Here is an 18458-nt window from a genome sequence, read left to right as displayed (position 1 = left end):
CCAGCTCTATAGATGATCAACAACATTTACAAAAAACGCCGATGGAGAACATACTGGAGTTTGATTCAAGGAGATTTACTTTGTCCAAAATCAGATGTCCAGCCAGTGTGTTAATGGTCAGAAGACGTTCACGTTTTGAATGCCAACCTCGACTGGCATTAACTCATCATCGGACCTCCCTGAGAATTTCCTCTAATGAGGAGCATTTACAAATAGAGTAAAACTGAAAAAAGGCTTAAAGCCAAAGTGATATGATCTGTCAAAGTAAATAAAAGAGAGAGAGAGAGAGAGAGAGAGAGAGAGAGAGAGAGAGAGGGAGAAGAACACTTGAATTCTGCCAAGTCTCTGCACTTTTTGCATCTGTAGGAGCTCAGACAACAGCAGGTGCACACCAGTGGCTTTAAAAACACCCCTCTTGGAATCCCAAATCCAAGTTCTGCAGAGCCTGTCTGTTCCTACATGGGGCTCACAGTCCTTTCCATGACAACAGACGGGAGATTTCAGAGCAACAGAGGTTTGGGGGTCACTAGTTGAAGAACAGGAGTTAAGGACCAAAACCACTTGGAAGTCCCCCCCCCCCCCCACACACACACACTGCTGAAATAAAGATGATCTCGGTCAACTAGTGAGGAGTAAAGAAGAAGGAGGGGATCGCCAGGGGGAATTAAGGCAAGAAAAGAAAAATGCAGCGTTTGTAAGAACAATGGTTTAAATGTTCACTCTTCTGTATCAGCTCAAATCCACCTTCGATTCGGCTGTTTCATAAATACAATACGGATGGCGCAGGCTCTCACTTGGTGATCGTTACCCCAGGACACAGCCAAATCCACTTCTGTTATTTTAATTAAATACTGCATTATGGTTTGTGACAACTTCATCACTACCGTGCAAATGAATTGGGAATGAAAGTCTTATTTAGGCATCCAGGATAGCCCCCCGCCCCTTCCATGTCTCGGTTTTACAAAGCAAAGGGCTATAAAATCAAGATGTTTGTTCATTTACAGATGGAGCAATGCGGAAAACACAAGCGGGGAAAGAAGACACTGTAGATGCTGAGTCGGGCTTACGAGCCTTCGCAGAGAGGAGAGAATTCTTTTGATCATAAATGGCATATGCTGAGTATTAATTGTGCGTGTTTATTCTTATCTTTCAACCCGGGCCCGTCTGAACCATTATGCTGATGGTCATGGGATTCTTTGTCTCTTTTGTTTAGTCGTTAATAGCCAGCTTTTAATTTTTAAACTGTTGATTTGTTATTGGCTGCAGACAGCAGAAGTTTTTGTACATTTCATTTATGACAAAGGGGAGGGGAGGTGATTGAGCTTTTTGGGCCATGGACGGAGAAAAATGCAAACTTCTTTTATTCCCAGGAATGGGAGTTTCAATACCATCCATCTAATAACTTCTCTCTAATGAAACTAGACCATACGTGACATTTCGCAATATAACCGCTTTAAATGTTACCACATCAATTGGCGTAAATGTTACCCGCGCCTCATGAACCGGGATATGGTTTTATAATTATCTCTCTCCAACAAACAGAGATTTCCACTGATATTTTACACCATCCGAGGAAACCACAAAGCGGGTTTCAATATGGAAGCTCAACAGGCTACAATTAAGAAAAAAATGACAAACAAGTTTGGCGACACTCTAAAAAGCGGTTTCCCTCCTGCGCACATTTGAAAAATCAATGTCAGTTTCAAAGTGTCGATGGTCTAGTTTGTGTGTATGTGTCATTTGGATTTCACCCTACATTTGCTCAGTGTCTAACTTATTGCCGAATAACCAACACAACGCAACCACAAACCAACCCTCACTTGAGAAAAAAATGACAGCAGAGTCACGCGAAAGTTATTGTCAAAGAAAGATGCTTCTGAAAATGACACCCTGCTCTGCTATTTTTCTCTCTTGGCCACCCCAGATAAAATTTCCACCTCCTATTAAGAAATAAAACCGGGACTCTGTAGACATTTGTTATAGCAGAAACAAAAGCTTTTTCGCCACACATTTTAAACAGGGCATGCGAATGAAAGGTTACCCCCACCCTCTTTGGCAGATTAGCGAAAGGTTTATTACTAAATCTCTGTCTAATAAAGGCAGAGTTGACTCTGGAGAAACCGCATATTATAATACTGGCTTCAGAAAATGGAGGGATTGTCACACTTAAAGACACAAATTTCCTCTGTAATATATTCGAATGGAAACCTCTGAATCCAATACTACATGGGCATATCTAATAAATTCACAATATTTCAGCCTCAACAGCCTACAACGGTTAGTTTTAAAGATTTATGTGGTAAAAAATTACTCAGTGATGAATATAGTTTATTCTGCGCAGTATTGGAGGGTATAAGGAATTAAGCCACTGTCTTTAAACAGTGAATTTATTATTACCTCTGTCAAAGATGAAGTCTTTAACCGCATTTGTTATACATTTCAACACAAAATAAATGGTCTGAATATTAAAAGAAAAAACCCCCCCACCCCACGCTGGAGTTTCAGAAAGCCCTGGTGGTGCTGAAGATGAACCCACGGGCACTGCGAAAGTTTGCACAGTTCTGGGTAAATTCTTTGCCACGCTCCTGGACCATTGTTCCATGGAGGCCTGCGGGAGGCTGGGGTGTGCGGGGGAGAGTCTGATTTCACGTGCAAAGAGCATCCCCGGAGCCAGTTGGCACCAGCAGGCAAGGACAGAGCCGGCTGGGTCAGCTCTCCACGGATGCTGGTGTCCATCTGGGCCAGGGGTGCCATGGAGGGCAGCTCCAGCCCCGTTCCCATCCGTGCGCTGGGGAGGGCGGCCAGGTAGCGCCTGGAAACCCGGGCCAGGGAGCGAATGGTGGCTCCTCGCCACACGGCTTTGCTCTCAGAGCCTGGCTCAGGGGCCCGAGTCGGTGGGCGGGGGGGGGGGGGGGGGGGCTGAGTCTGGGAGCCCGGCCCAGGGTGTCTGGACTTGCTTTCGCGCTGTCTACGAGACGGCAGCGGGGTCAGCGGCCACATGCCGTTGCGCTGCGCGCTCGCCGGGCTGGGCAGCCCCGCGCTTTGTCCTCCTCCGGCCCTTCATTTGTACGAGTTACCTGGGAGGAATGAGGCTGTCGGGGGCTTGTTCTGGGCGATTGGCTCCTGTCGGGCGCGTGCGGGGGGAGGAAGAGCCCGCGCCTCAATGTGACCGGGGAATGACCGTTGCCTTCCCGCTGACCCCGGACCCATCCCCTCCCCTCCGCGCCCGCCAGCCTCCCGGCGCGGTTATTGATGGGGGCGAAAGCCCGGCCGCGCCTGCCCCCGTCAGCCCAGCGCGGCTTGTTAACACAGGCCCGGGGGCGCTTTTCCGCGTCCCCCTCCCTGCCCCAGAATAAATACGGCGGGGGGGGGGGGAATTGCAGACACCCCCCCCTGCGGTGGGTCAGAGGTGGATAATAGCGATGTGACAAGCTGCAATCAGGTTCCTTGTCCCATTCACACCCCCCCTTGCCCCCCCTGCGCTGCCTCCCCCCCCCCCGCGCACAATCGCTGGAGAGCGCCAGAAAGAGCCACTAGATGTCACCAAACGCCTCCTTTCGCGCTGGGCTCCAAAGAATAAACCCTCCCCCCCCGCCCCCCCCCGGCTCCCCCCCCCCCCCAACACACACTTTCATTTCAGGCAATTGAGAGAATGAACGTGGCCGCGGTTTACGGGCTGCGTGTCGCATCCCACTAAGGCCGCTTCGAAGGGGAAATCTCCCGGCGGGGGGGTAATTAGCAGAACGTGCAAATGGCCCGTTCGCTGCCAGGGGAGCCGGCCCTCGCTTCGCTCCCCCCACACGCGGCCCGGAGGGGGGGCCCGGGGCGATGCTGGAAGGGCCGGGCCCGGAGAGGTGCCAGGTGGCCAGGGGGACGGCCCAGGGAGGCCCCGCACGGTGCCAAAGGCGCAGGAACCGAGCTCCGGCCTGCGGCGCTTGTGCGCCAGCCTGGTGCGCTCCGAGCCGGGCCGGGGCCCCGATGCTGCAAGCTCAGGCGATGAGCAGCTGCCGCCTGCGCCCACCCCGGGGAGTGGCGGGCGGGTTGCTGCGTCCACACCCGGCCCGGCAGCGGGCATGCCCAGCGGGGCGAGGCGCCGCCTGCCAGGGCCCGGATCTGCAGGGAGGCGGCCCGGCTGCGTGGCCCCATTCCAGGGGGCTCCCGAATCGAGGGGGGCACGTGCTGCGGCAGAGGGCAGGGACCTGACACGCTTCGTGGCTCGCCCGGCCGCTTCCAGTGACTCTGGGCCACGGCGGACACCTGTGGTCGGAAGCAGAGAAAACAGCGGAACGGCCGCGCCCCGCCCCCGGGAAGCAAGGATCTCAAAGCAGCTTGCACATGGGAACGAGTCGTGCCTCACAACCCCTGCTAACCGGCCAGTAGGCAGCCACAGCCCCCGCTTGCAGGTCCAGAAACGAAGGCACAGAAAGGCTAAGTGACTTGACCAGGGACACCCTGCAAGTCACTTGTCAGAGCTGGGGAAACAATCCCGAGTCCCTGACTTACAGTCTTTGCCCTAATTTCTAGGCTACACGTCCTCTCTGCGCATGCTCTGAGTGGGGACCCAGTTTCAAGGAATGGACCCACTCCCAGAGCACGCTGGGTTGCCGGATCCTAGCCAGCTCCTGATGGCCCCTAGCCCCCGACTCACTTTCTCCCCACTGCCGACGCTCGAAATGTCAGACAGGACCCAAGCAGCAGCCAGGATGTGTTTCAAACACACCAGATGGATTTTTATATTAGCTACTATTTCATGTTCAGACAGAGCGACCGCACCACTAAAACTGGAGCCACGACACCACCGAGTTTGCTTCGATGAGATTAATTCTGGGAAATTAATTGGGACAAGATTGAAAAGGAAATTAAAATGCAGCTGAATGAACAGGCTTTGCAAACACCTTTTCTCTCCCCCCATCCCCCCTGCCTTCGGGTTCTGCTGCGGCCGCGAGCCTCCATCGTGTGAAGTAATTTACGAGAGGGAGGCTCTCAGGACTAATTGGTTACGTGTGAGGAAGCCAGCACAAGAGTCACAATCTGGAGCCACTGAAGAGAGTTAAAACCCTGCCAGGGCGCCAAGCTGCCTTCCCTGGGCGGGGTCTGAGGGCAGGAGCAGGGCAGAACACCCTGTGGGAAGTCAGGAGGGGTTGACCCCGGTGTAGCGCCATTGCTGTCCCTGTGCACCCCGGGTCTCGGCAAGGTTAAAACTCTGGCCATCTGCTTTGTGCTGCCAACAGGACCCTGGGCAAGTTGCTTCCGCTCGCTGCGCCTCCCCCATTACTCGTCGGCAAAGAAGAGCGGAGGTCCCTGAGCCTTTTTTGTTACGTGCGTTGAGAGCCCCGGATGGAAAGGGCCAAGAACTGCCACCACAAAGACCCAACCAGCCCAGCACAGAGCAGCCTGCGGTGCAATTAAAGCCACCAGCGCCCCCTGTTCAAACAGAGCTAGAAGGTCACGCGGGGCCCGCAGTGACAGGAGGCGTTCAAAAGCAGAGGACAGGAACCCCCTGGGCTCCTATAGGTTCCTGGCGTCCTGTTGGGCCGTTCTGCTCGGCAGGGCGAGCCCCTGTGCGGATCCCGTTGGCTCCGAGTCAGGGCTCTGCACGAGCCCCCGCATCCCCTTCGGATCCGACCGGGGTCAGCGACGCACGGACCGTTCTCATGGACGCAATAGGGAGAAAGACGCACTCAGCAGCTCCCACCCGGAATGGCCAAATTCTGCTCGACCGCGCCCTTGTCTGTTTCCTAGCCCGTCCCCGAGGGATCAGGGCTGGCTCACTTCCACCCTAGGAAAGATCCGCGGGGCAATTCGGGCCCTGGGTCACAGCGCCTGCGCTTCATCCCCACTGCCCAGAGAGCCAGACTTGGAGAGCAGGGACGGCGTGGGACTCAGTGCCAGACGGAAAGAGGAGTTGCGGGGCTGGAGGAGGAGGAGGCGGGGGCGCCGTGGCTCAGCTGCGGCAAAAGCCAGCAGGGAGCTAGTTAAGGAGCATGCTGGGCCTTGGTTTGCCATAGAACTGCGCGTTCCTTTCCCGCTATATGGTGCTTCCTGCACAACCCACGCAGCCGGCATAGCTACTCCACCAATACACCGGGCCCCGCTCCGGCAGAGTCCTGCCTAACCCCCACCTGCAGCCTGGGAGACTCTGAAAAGAAAGCAAAGCCCGGGGGGCCCTGTGACGTAGTGCGGGTACCTTGCTGGTTGCTAGGCTGGGGCTGTGGGTGACCCCCACTGGCTGCTGCCTGTAGCACAGCCCAACAGGGCAGGGGATGAGTCACTAGGCAAGGGTCTCTCAACCTGTCCGACCAGCTACCCCCCAGGGAGAGAAACAAAGGAAGGGGGAATGCTGCTCCTGGCTGGGGGGCAAGGCTGGAAGAGTTTTAGTTTCAGTTTGGGAAGCAGGGGAGAAGGGGCTAGGGAGGGGGCTGGGATTTAGGGGCCCAGCCACCCCCCATCTCAAGGGGGGCACTGAGGCCTCCTAGCCCTGTAACCAGATGACATCTGTGCTGTGCTGTATCCGGGAGAAGCACTAAACTCCCTCTGTTCTACTGGCTGGTGGAGTCTGTTCGTGCCACTACGGGGGTGCAGGAGGCGGAGGACCACGCCGCACCGCCACAGGCCCCCCCTTCCGAAAGTGGAAACTCCAGAGGGGAGAGTCTGGTCAACTGGACTGTGCTCCCCGAGGGCCTGCCCACCACAGAACCCCCAGCACCTTCAGATCGCAATGGCAGCTGGCAGGCTGGGCCTGGTTCCTTCCAGGACTGGGCCCGCAGGGAGGGCGGGGGAGCGTAGCGGTCTGCACAAGAGGAGAGTGGGGGGGGATCTGAGAGCAGCCTGCAGCTCCCTGCAGCGAGGCTCCAAAGAGGCTGTTCTCCGTGGGGGCAGAACTAGGAGCAATGGGCTCAAATTGCAGGGGGGCAGGTCTAGGCTGGAGAGCAGGAAAAACGATTTCCCTAGGCGGGGGGGAAGCGCTGGGCTGGGTTCCCTAGGGAGGGGTGGAGTCTCCATCCCTCGAGGTGTTAAGTCCTGGCTGGGATGATGGAGTCGGGGCTGGCCCTGCTTTGGGCAGGGGGCTGGACTCGGTGCCTCCTGAGGTCTCTGCCCACCCTGGGCTTCTAGGCTTGGAGGTTCCCCCCGGTCATGCCCTGGCTGCGGGCCTGCCTTTCTGACCTGGCTCGCCTCGGTGAACCGCAGCAAGGAAACCAGAGCCACGCCCGGCACCGCTGGGTTTGCCCCGTCCGTCAGAGCCCCCGATTTTCCAGGGTGCTGCCGATCCTGCTCGTGCGAGGCCAGGGGGCTCAGCTCAGCAGAGTGTGGACGTGCCCGGCGCCTGGCCCTCCTGGCACAGACATGCTGGGCAATCGGACCAAAGCCACCTGCTGCCCAATCTAGGTCCGAAGGGGAAGGCCCCCCGGGCCAGTACCGCAGCCTGTTGCCAGGGGCCTTTGGGAAGCAACCCCGCCAGCGCTGGAGTGGGGAGAGATGCTGGGACGGGCAGCCCCCTGCTTGTGTGTGTGTGACCCTTTCCTGCAAGGCACGGGCCGGGCCCTGTCGCGCTAGGCGCTGTACAAACAAAAGGCCCCCTCGGCCATTTATCTGAGCGTCCCTCTCGGCAGCCGCTGCAGCATCACGGTGAGCCACAGCAGGGCTGGTGCTACAGCCGGCGCCCTCCTCCCGGCCGCCCTGAACAGTACGAAGACGCGAGGTCGCCAAACCTCCCCTCCCCCTGCCCCCCTGAGAATCCTGCCTCCCTCCCCTCCCCCCACGGGCACGTTCAGCACAGGGGCACACGGTTAATTTATTTACCTGCGTGCTCCTGACAAAGAAAGGCCCCGTCACACCTGGCTGAGCAACTCAATTACCCCTGTAATGCTACAGCAACGCCGCACACAGACTCCATTATGGGGAAACATCTCGCCCGAGGGCCTTTTAAATACCACACGCTTACGCTTACGCGGGGGCCGGGGGAGGAGGCAGTGCCGACCGGTGCTGGGGAGGGGGCAGGGAGTCCGAACCGGGCTCCCCTTCCAGCCTGGGCAGCCGACGTTGGTTCGGACACGGGAGTGGGAGCCGGAACTCCGTGCCTCAGTTTCCCACTGTGGGGGGAACACTGCTGGCCTGCATCAGAGGGGGTGTGGGAGGTTTCATTCATCCCCGGCCGCAAGGCGCTTTGGGGCTCTCGGAAGGGCATGGGAGCCTGGGTATGCCCTCCCGCTTTCTCCGAGGACTGCAGGAGAGGGCTGGCCGGGAAGCACCGTCCGGGTCTGAATCTCTCCCGGATTCAATCCCACAAGCTCTTAGCGCCTGCGGCGCTCCAGGCACCGGGACACCGCCAGCTTTCTTGGAGCTCCCAACCAGCAAGGACCCGGGCTCCCTTCCGGGAGCTGGACCAAACCCTTCCAGGCCTCATTTCTCCAGGCTGCAGAAAGCTGGGTTGCCGCTATTTCTCGTCACTGCTCGTGCTGTCGCCCTGCGGCTGCTGACGGAAATTCAGCGTTGGCAGCGATGGGGAAGGGGCATGTTCACACTGAGTCAGAGACGAGTCTGTTTACTGAGACGACTCCCACATCCGCCCCATTAAGCTCAGAGGCCACGAAACCTCCCAGTGACATAACAGCCCCCTACCTTGCTTAGGATGTAGATGATATCGCCGCGCTGGAAGGACAACTCATCCGGGTGGGTGCTGACGCAGTCCCACATGCCTTGGTAATAGTTCGCGTAATCTCGCGCCCCGAGTCCTAGAGAGAGAGGTAAGAACAAGGGTCAATTCCCGGAGGATTCCCCCGTGTCCTGGGGGTTTGGCGTGGCTCGGATCCTATTCAGCGTGGAGCCCTGTGGGAGAACTGGGTAAAGAGTTCAGTTCCTTCCTGGAGGAAATGTTATCTATCGAAAAGAAAAATCCCTGCGAATGTTTCCAGTTTAACTAAGCGCTGAGGCTACGTCTACACTATGAGTTTTGGCAGCAGAAAATATGCTAATGAGGGACTCATTTGCATGAGTCGCGTGCTCCTTTGCATATTTTTTGCAGATCTCTTTTTTTTCCTGGGGTTTTTGTGCCAAAACAAGCGGTGTGGATGTTTTCTTTTTGTGTAAAACCCCCCTTTTCCACAAGATCAGTAAACCTCCTTTTTGGGGGCATAAGGACGTTGCACTGCAGGCAGGGGCGGACCTGGCCTGGCCCCCTCGGCCACAGGGTTTCTCCCGGGGGTTTCTCCGTGGGCTCTGCAATAGAAAGCGCGCGTCACCACGCCACCGCCACTTTTAGCGGTGACACGGTGACCTTTGCAAGCCCGTTCGTACATCCCTTGTTGCCAACCCTCTAGGAATTAAAGGTGAATCGTTAATTACAGATCCCACCACCCAGAATGCAGCCACCCACAACAGGCCACCCTTCCGACTTCCACCCATGCCACGGCCACGGCCCTCTGCCACCTCCCTCCCACCCCACGCCAGCGGATGTGGCGGGGCACAGCCAGCGCCTGCCGCCTGAGCGTCCCTGCTAGGAGCTCTTATTCCGGGGGAGATGCGCCTCCTCCCCGGGCAGAGCTACGCTTCCAGCTAGGGGAGCTGGTCAGATGTGGAGCCCCACGGTCTGGCTACGCGGCAGTGGGAGCCCAGGGAGAGTGGACTCGGGGTTTGTTAACCGAGGGGCTGGAGCGTCTACACACGTCTGGAAGCCCGAGTCCAGTCCTCCCAAATCCCAGACTTCCTAGCGCCCTCCCACCATGTGGCTGCTCCAGGTCTGCGGGTGTGGCGCAGTCTGGCCAAACTTCCCCATCCGGAGGACAAAAGGTCAGTTTGTGGGATACTTCTCTGGCAGTCGCCCAGAGCCTGAGTCTACTGGGTCGGTGTCTGTACTGCAGAGCAATAGGGTTTGAACCCTGGGTCCTGGCCTGACTCCGGCTCGGATCATCCACCCCCCTGTGGTGAGGGGACTCTGGGTTAACACTGAGTGTGCGTCGAGAGAAAGGGGGTTAGGCATGAGACTGAGTTCAAACTCTGGGTGTATGCCAGTGGGTTACCCCTTCCTCTCTTCTGACAGATGTTAGGGACACCATTCTTGCCCAACCTGGCTACAAGCCATTGATGGACCTAACCTCTGTAAATTTATCTAGTTCTTTTTTGAACCCTGTTAAAATCCTGGTCTTCACAACATCCTCTGGCAAGGAGTTCCACAGGTTGACTGTGCGCTGAATGAAGAAATATTTCCTTTTGTTTGTTTGAAACCCACTGCCTATTCATTTCATTAGGTGACAGACCCCTGGTTCCAGCGTTAGTAGGCATAAATTCCACTTCCTTATTTACTTTCTTTAGACCCGTAATGATTTCATAGACCTCTATATTAGTTGTCTCTTTTCCAAACTGAAAAGTCCCAATCTTACGACTCTCTCCTTGTGACATATATAACACAGAGCTACTTTCATCTGAGGCTGCATCATGCCTCCCACTTTACACCCAAGCAGAGAGAAGTTGAGCCAGCGAGAAGGGGAGGAAGTGACTTGCCCAAGGTCATTCTGCAAATCAGTAGCAGAGACAACTGAGCCACTTCACTTCCCAAGCGCCACCCCCTCTCCCTATAATGGAGGGTGAGGGAGGAGAGAATTCCAAAGGGGCGGATTCTGTGGCCCAAAGAATTAATACATAAACGAGTAAAACCCTCCAGTAAAGCAAACTCCCCGGGAACTCATTTGAGCACCGAATTGAAATCACTGGTGCGACGGGGTGGTGAATCAAGCCCGTGAAGCATAAATAGAAAATACCGAGCACATGTTGCAGGAAATGTTCCTAATACGGTCTCAGGGACTGATGGGTAAGGACACATCTGGAGAGCTGTGCTCGGATCTGATCACTTAAATATGAGGAAGGACATTACAGAGATGGGTAATGGTACAGCAGGGAACAAACAGAATGACTCCGAGACTTGGGGAACTTAAGTAGAAAGGCTGGAAGAAAGTAGGTCTGTCTCCTATGGAACAATATTAAAGGGGGACCACAGCAGCAGGGCAAAGATTGCGAAGGGAATAGAAAGAGGAGGAGCTATCCGCTGGGTTATTTAAGCTTGTCTAAAACATGGGACCCAGCGGTTATGAAGCAAAGCAAAGGAAGCAGCAGCAGCCAAAATCCCTTCACAAACTTAACAGCTGATGGCAGACAGCAGGGGGCAGCAAAAAATGGACCGAATGCAAAACGGTTTTTTACAGGGAATCAAAAGGAGGACAATCCGAGAATCCCAGGGTGCAGAGAGACCTCAGGACCAGCCCCAACTCAACCAACCCAGCCAGGGCTTTGTCCAGCCGGGACTTAAACACCTCGAGGGATGGAGATTCCACCCCCACCCTAGGGAACCCAGCCCAGCGCTTCCCCACCAGCCTAGGGAAATAACTTTTCCTAATATCCAACCTAGACCTCCCCCACTGCAACTTGAGCCCATTGCTCCTTGTTCTGCCATCTGCCACCACTGAGAACAGCCTCTCTCCAGCCTCTTTGGAACCCCCCTTCAGGGAGTTGCAGGCTGCTCTCAAATCCCCCCTCACTCTTCTCTTCTGCAGACTAACCAAGCCCAAAGAAAAACCCACTCCAGATCTGTTGGTTTTCTCCAGTGAAACACAAAGTCACTCCACTGTGGAGAAAAAGACGACACCAACCGTAGACGAGGATGGAGTTTTTTGAGAGGTGGAAATCGCTCCAGTTATTAACTAACATATGAGTGATCCTACAGATCAGTGTAAGGAAAATCCCCGAGAAATAGGTTTAAATACAGCGACGGTCAAAGGCAGCTCACTCCGCTTTGGACAATAACCGGTTCCTTATTTTCCCAATATGCTGGGGGTGGGGAAGGAGATATGGGACGGAAATCTACAATGTTTCACACAGTAAGAAGTCGGGGGGTCTGTCAACACGCCCTTCCAGCGCATGATTGCAGCAGACGCAGGCTTGCTGGCCGCATTTTGATCAAGCCAGTGTGCTCAAAAGAGCCGGGTAAAATCGGTGCCACCGGCAAGGGCTAGCTGTCTGAACGCCATCCCTCTTGGGATGGTGGGGACGTACGTGGACAGCTATCCTGCCCCATCACAGATACTCGGCAACTTCAGCAAGCTCGTTTGATCAACGCTCTGCCCTTGCTGCAAATAACACTTGCCGGCCACAGCCCAGGCATCCCCTGCAAATCGGGGGCTATCGACTGTTTCTTTCCGGGGGGCGCTGTTCCTGAAAGGCCAGGCTGGATCTCATGGCTGAGAAGCGCCGCGGTTTCTTTGCCTTGGTTTCACTACTGGGTTGAGGAGGGTTGGGAGATACCGACCCCAGATCTGCCCTTCGCTGGTAATAAGGAGATCACCTTGGAAGTCGCGCGGCAGGAGTGGAAGCAAATGGATCAGTTAAAAAGCAATAAGTCGCTGGGCCCGTAGGGGAGAGCCAAGAGTCCCAAAAAACTCCAGTACGACATGGACTTAAATGAGCTTAAACTGCAGCAAGGGAGGTTGAGGTTGGACATTAGGAAAAACCACCTATCAGGGTGGATAAACACTGGGATAAGTTGCCTGGGGGGTTGTGGAATCTCCATCCCTGGAGATACTGAAGAGCAGGTTGGACAGACACCTGCCAGGGATGATCTAGACAGTGCTTGGTCCTGCCGTGAGGGCAGGGGGCAGGACTTGATGGGCTCTCGAGGTCCCTTCCTTCCTAGTGTTCTAGGATTCCATGGAGCCCTGCAGAAAGGGACCTAGAGGTCACAGGGGACCACAATCTAAACAGGAGTCAACAGTGTGACACTGTTGCAAAAAAAGCCAACATGATTCTGGGCTGCATTAGTAGGAGTGTTGGGAGCAAGACGTGTGAAGTCCTTCTTCCGCTCGACTCTGCGCTGATTAGGCTTCAGCTGGAGGATTGTGTCCAGTTCTGGGCACCACATTTCAAGAAAGATGTGGAGAAACTGGAGAAGGTCCAGAGAAGAGCAACAAAAATGATGAACAGTCTAGAGAACATGAGCTGGGAGGGAAGACTGAAAGAATTGGGCTTGTTTCGTTTAGAAAAGAGAAGACGGAGAGGGGACAGAGAGCGGATTTCAAGGACCTAAAAGGGTGTCACAAGGAGGAGGGAGAAAAATTGTTCTTGTGGCCTCTGAGGACAGGACAAGAAGCAATGGGGCTTATACTGCAGCCAGGGAGGTTTAGGTTGGACATTAGGAAAAACTTCCTGGCAGGGTGGTTGAACACTGGGATAAATTGCCCAGGGAGGTTGTGGAATCTCCGTCCCTGGAGATATTTAAGAGCAGGATGGATGGACACCTCTCAGGGAGGGTCTGGACGGTGCTGGGTCCTGCCGTGAGGGCAGGGGGCTGGACTGGATGCCTTTCGAGGTCCTTCCAGGGGCAGGGTCCCTGATTTTGTGCCCTGGCCGAGCTGCTGAGAGAATTGCAGGGCAGAAGACACGGCGCAGGGAGCCCCATGACACCCTATGACAGGGTCCAGCTCATTCAGGTTGCAGAGGGCTCCCCATGTGGCTCTAGGACCCATTCTACGCTAAGGTGGCCTCCCCCGAAGCCAAGGGTTTCTGCTCTATTATCCAAATCTCGGCAGTATCCGAAAGCTTTTCTGCTCCCCCCAGCCTGAGGCAGAGCGGAGTTTGGATAACAGGGCTCTGGAATGAGGCAATCAGGGCGTTGTACTTATTAACCATCTGCTGAGGGGCCAAGCAGAGAGGCAGGGACAGCTGCCGACAGTGCGATGTTATGTGGGTGAATTGGGACCAGAGAGGGCTGCGAGGAACTTCCGAGAGACCTGACCCAATGCGGGGAATGGGCAAAGCCCTGCTGAGTCAAGATGCACCCGATAACGCCCAGCGGAGGGGAAATGTAAACGACTCGGGCACTTAAGAGGAATCGAAATTAACAATCCGCTCCAGAACGGGACCCGGGGACCACACACAGCTCAACAAAGGCCTCCGCAGCTGTGGTTTCAAAAACAACAACAGGAGCATCAGAACGGCCAGGCTGGGTCAGCCCAAAGGCCCATCTAGCCTGGTATCCTGCCTGCCGACAGTGGTCAATGCCAGGTGCCCCAGAGGGAGTGAACAGAACAGGGTCATTCCCAGCTGCTGGGAAACAGATTCGGGGCAGGATAAACGGGGCCTGGCTGTTCCTGTGGAGAGCCCGCCAGTCCAGGGAGAGAAGTAGGTCCAAGGACGGGATATTGAGAGCCGAAAGGCGAGATCAGCCTGAGACCTGATGTAGGATCATCTGCCCTCCGGAGCTGCTCCTGCAGGGTTCTTCCTCTGGTGTAAGCTGCTACCGATTACAAGCCGGAGACCAGCTCCTGGGTGAGATGGGCCTCGGATCGGATCCGGTCTGTCGAATGCCACATTCTCGTGCCCTGTACTCGTGAGTAAGCCCAGATGTTACAGCCCGCGGGGCGAGGGGGAGCCCGCGTTCGGTCACCTGCCGTGCCAGCGCCTAGAGGAGCCCGTCTGTCTCCGCAGAAAGTTCTCCATCAGAAACGAACGGGGCAACGGCCATGTTTTCCTGCCCCCATCTGTGCCGCTGCAAACAACGCTCAAGAGAAAGGTGCAAGCGGCCCTTGTTAGAACATAGGAACGGCCATGCTGGGTCAGACCAAAAATCCATCCAGCCCAGGTGCCCCCAAAGGGAATGAACAGAACAGGGAATCCAGTGATTCAACCTCTGTCGCCCATTCCCAACCTCTGACGAAGGCAAAGAACACCACTTCTGCCCATCCTGGCTCATAGCCATTGATGGACCTAACCTCCATGAATCTATCTAGTTCTTTTTTGAACCCTGTTATAAGTCCTGGTCTCCACCACATCCTCTGGCAAGGAGTTCCGCAGGTTGACAGTGCACTGTGTGATGAAAATCTTCATTTGGTTTGTTTTAAATCAGACACCTATTCATTTCAGGTGGTGGCCCCTAGTTCTTGTGGTATGGGAACAAGTGAAAAACTTTTCTTGATTCACTTTTTCCACACCAGTCATGATTTTATAGACTTCCATCATATCCCCCCCCCCCCTTTAGTCTCCTTTTTTCTAAGCAGAAAAGTCCCAATCTTTTATCAATCTCTCTTCATACAGGACCCGTTCCAAATCCCTCATCATTTGTGTTGCCCTTTTCGGAACCTTTTCCAATGCCAAGAGATCTTGTTTGTGTCAGGGGTGGGGCCGTTCACTCTGAAGCGTAATGACGGCAGTGGAAAGAGCTACAGGTTGTGTTAATTTTCATGTTAGCAGAAACAACCGGCGGCCCCCAGGAGAGAGTGGTGCTGTGGACCATGGGAGGAGCCAAAGACTGCGGGTGGTGGAATTTGGCCAGGCCTGTCCTGGCACAAAGCCTTGCAGATGTGCCCATCCCCTCCCTTCCCCGCGCTTCGCTCAGAACATAGGGTTGCAAAGGGCCCAGTTGCTAAGAGAGGAAAATGAGTCTCTTGGCAGGATGAGACTGCGGCTCTCGGCTTGATTTGCTGGGGGGAGGCTGGCTGGCTGCAGAGTGTCCTTGTGGCTCTCGGAAATGAGAAACAATAAGTTTTACATTAGCCAAATGCTCCTCTGGCATTTTGACCATTTGATATAATTAAGAAAAATACCCACGGCACCCTCCCCTCCCCCACCCTCTCAGCTTTCATTTCAAGGACTCCGCTCCACCTAATTGTTCTTCTGCGAGGACGTACTTCCCGCCGCGCCACCGTGCTGCCCATTCGAGAGCTGGGCCAGCAGGCCGGAGGTGGGAGTCTAATCTACCATTCCGCACGAAAACGGCCAGGCCTGTGTCCGAAAGCCATCACGGGCCATAACCACCGAACAACGATAACCCCCAGGCAGCTGCCCGGCTCCTATTCGTCAGTATCCGAGTGGCTGGCCAGGCGGTGAATGGGACAGGCCAAAATGTTCAAGGGGGAACCTCTTATTTGGGGTCCCCCCCTTGGGATGCCTGTTTCAGAGGCGCTGCACGCTTGCGGCTCTCTTCCCTCCGGCATCGCACGGCGGGCCCTCAGAATTCAAGGCCAAAACGAGCTGCCTGTGGAAAGCCTTTAAAACCCCAAACCCACAGCAGTCGGGTGCCTCGAGGGATGTGAGTTTCAATGGGGTTCAGGGGAATTCCTCCTTCCGGCGCCTCTAGGGTCGCCAGGTGTCTGGTTTTCGCCTGGACAGTCTGGTATTTTGGCCTTCCATCCGGTAAAAAACCCCCAGAATACCAGACATATAAAATGTCCAATATTTTCTGTTTTCCTCAGATGGATGGCTGGTGGTGTCTGCCAGGGTGGGGGGAACAAGGAGTGCGGTAATTTAAAGGCACAGCGACCTCTTTTTTTTTTTGCTTCACAAGTTTGGTCTCCTTTTTTTTTTTCCTCAACCAATTTTTCCCTGCCTGTTTGGGATTTTTTGTGAAGGTATCTGGCAACCGTAGGCACCTCCTAGGGCTCCAGCTTTAGGGAGCGAAACCCGAGGAAGGCCACTTTCATTTTGGCTGACAGTCCAGATGGGGGTTGATGGCCGTTTAACGAATCCACTTTGAATTCCCACCTTTTGTTCCTTCGGAGTAACTTTCCCGAGTATCCCTGTGTAGACAAACTCTTTCGTCTCCAACCACATTCGCCACGGAAAAGGGAATCGGAAACAGCCCCTCTCCCTGTTTGCCTTCCTACTTCCTTCTAGGTCTCCCGCGATGCTCCCATGAGGAATGACGGGGCCTTGAGGAACGTGTGCCGCAGAGACACAGGCCCGACTGTGAGGGAGACAGCTTCCGGACTGGTGCGAAGACATGTCCTCAGGGTCCTGACGCAACTCAGTGCTCCAAGAGCTTTATTTACAGCTGGAGGGGACGAAATAACCCGTCCGATCCAGACCTGACGACTGCTCCAGATTCTGAACCCGGCTTCGACTTTCTGGGGAGAGTCTCTCTCTGGCAGAGAGTTGGACTGGCAGCGAGAATCTCGCTTTTTCCCTACTGGGGCCCTCCGTCCCCATTTGTCATTACGGTAAGGGCAGGTGAGTTGTGTGACACCCCAGGGCTCCAGAACTCTGATTCTCCGTCACCCGTGGTCACCGCGGCAGGCCCAGGAAGGCCTACACGTCGCGGAGAATGTGGGAGCATTTTCAAGGTGGCTGTTGATCCGCGGAGGCCCATATTTTATCGTGCTCACCAAGAGGAGCCGGGAGTCCGGGCCTGCGGAAGCAAAGCTCTGAGGCTCCCCGTTAAAGGTATTTCAGCTCCTAGTTTCCTCTGGAGGCTGATGGAGCTGAGCTGTCTGGGCTGCACCTCTCCCCAGGGCCTCACTGGCATGTCTCTCTGCTGCGGCCCAGCCCGGCACCTCCCTGAACACCGGCCCCTCTGCCAGGACGAAGAAGGCAACTCAGCCGCTGTGCACAGACTGAACCCGAGCCCGTCACTAGGGGCTGGCCCGGAGGGAGCCGTGCCACCTTGTGAGAGTCGCGCCTGGGCAGCTAACGCCCAAAGTGATCCCGGGAAGAATGATTTGCGTTCCCGGAGTACTCAGAGGTTGAGGGCAGGGGCCCCATTGCAGGAGGGGCTGTTCCAAACACACAGCGACAGAGGGGGTCCCTGCCCCGAAGAGCCTACAATCTAAAGAGATAGGAAAGGACATGGGGAAACAGACAGCACAGGGAAGTGGTTCGCCCACCGTCATTGGAAGAGCCAGACACGGCACCCAGGGCTCCTGACTCCCATCTCAGTGCTCTACCCACTGTACCTTGCTGCCTCTTTAGGTTGCTGCTGGCTGATCATGCATTCCACACTCATTCTTACAAAATAGATATTTTGGCCTTGGAAAGGGTTCAGAAAAGGGCAACTAAAACGATCAGGGGTTTGGAACGGGTCCCATATGAAGAGAGGTTAAAGTGACTGTGACTCTTCAGTTTAGAAAAGAGGAGACTGAGCGGGGATATGATAGAGGTCTATAAAAACATGAGTGGTGTGGAGAGGGCCGATAAAGAAAAGTTATTTATCAGTTCCCTAAATAGAAGAACTAGAGGACACCAAATGAAGTTAATGGGGAGCAGGTTTAAAACTAGTAAAAGAAAGTTCTTCTTCACACAGCACGTAGTCAACCTGTGGAACTCCTTGCCAGAGGAGGCTGGGAAGGCTCGGACTATAACAGAGTTTAAAGAGAAGCTAGATAATTTCATGGAGGTTAGGTCCATAAAAGGCTATTAGCCAGGGGATAGAAATGGTGTCCCTGGCCTCTGTTTGTCAGAGGCTGGAGAGGGATGGCAGGAGACAAATCGCTTGATCATTGTCTTCGGTCCACCCCCTCTGGGGCACCTGGTGCTGGCCACTGTCGGGTGACAGGCTACTGGGCTAGATGGACCTTTGGTCTGACCCAGTACGGCCGTTCTTATGTTCTTATGTAGGCGTCGGTCCAGATGGGAGAACTGGAAAGGGATTTGTGGTTAACCCGCCCCCCTCTTTCGTTTCTGGGAGGCAAGCCCCCGAGCAAGGG

General features: G+C 55.1%; 1 protein-coding gene across 2 annotated transcripts in view; it reads right to left on the bottom strand.

Moving 5' to 3' along the window:
* SKAP1 (src kinase associated phosphoprotein 1) overlaps positions 1–18458 on the bottom strand; it is a 236197-nt gene that overhangs the window by 10262 nt on the left and 207477 nt on the right. For both annotated transcript variants that reach the window (XR_016348050.1, XM_075911455.2), the window contains exon 11: positions 8620–8732. Coding sequence is in view for 1 of the 2 variants with exons in the window: in XM_075911455.2 (XP_075767570.2) it covers positions 8620–8732 (113 nt within the window). In the remaining variant the exon portion in view is untranslated. The remainder of the gene's footprint in view (positions 1–8619; positions 8733–18458) is intronic.

The sequence above is a fragment of the Pelodiscus sinensis genome, chromosome 29, assembly GCF_052426305.1.
Source record: "Pelodiscus sinensis isolate ZL-2025 chromosome 29, ASM5242630v1, whole genome shotgun sequence".
Lineage (NCBI taxonomy): Eukaryota > Metazoa > Chordata > Testudines > Trionychidae > Pelodiscus > Pelodiscus sinensis.
The sequence above is the reverse complement of the archived record's forward strand: the minus strand, read 5'-3'. Positions and strand labels throughout refer to the sequence as shown.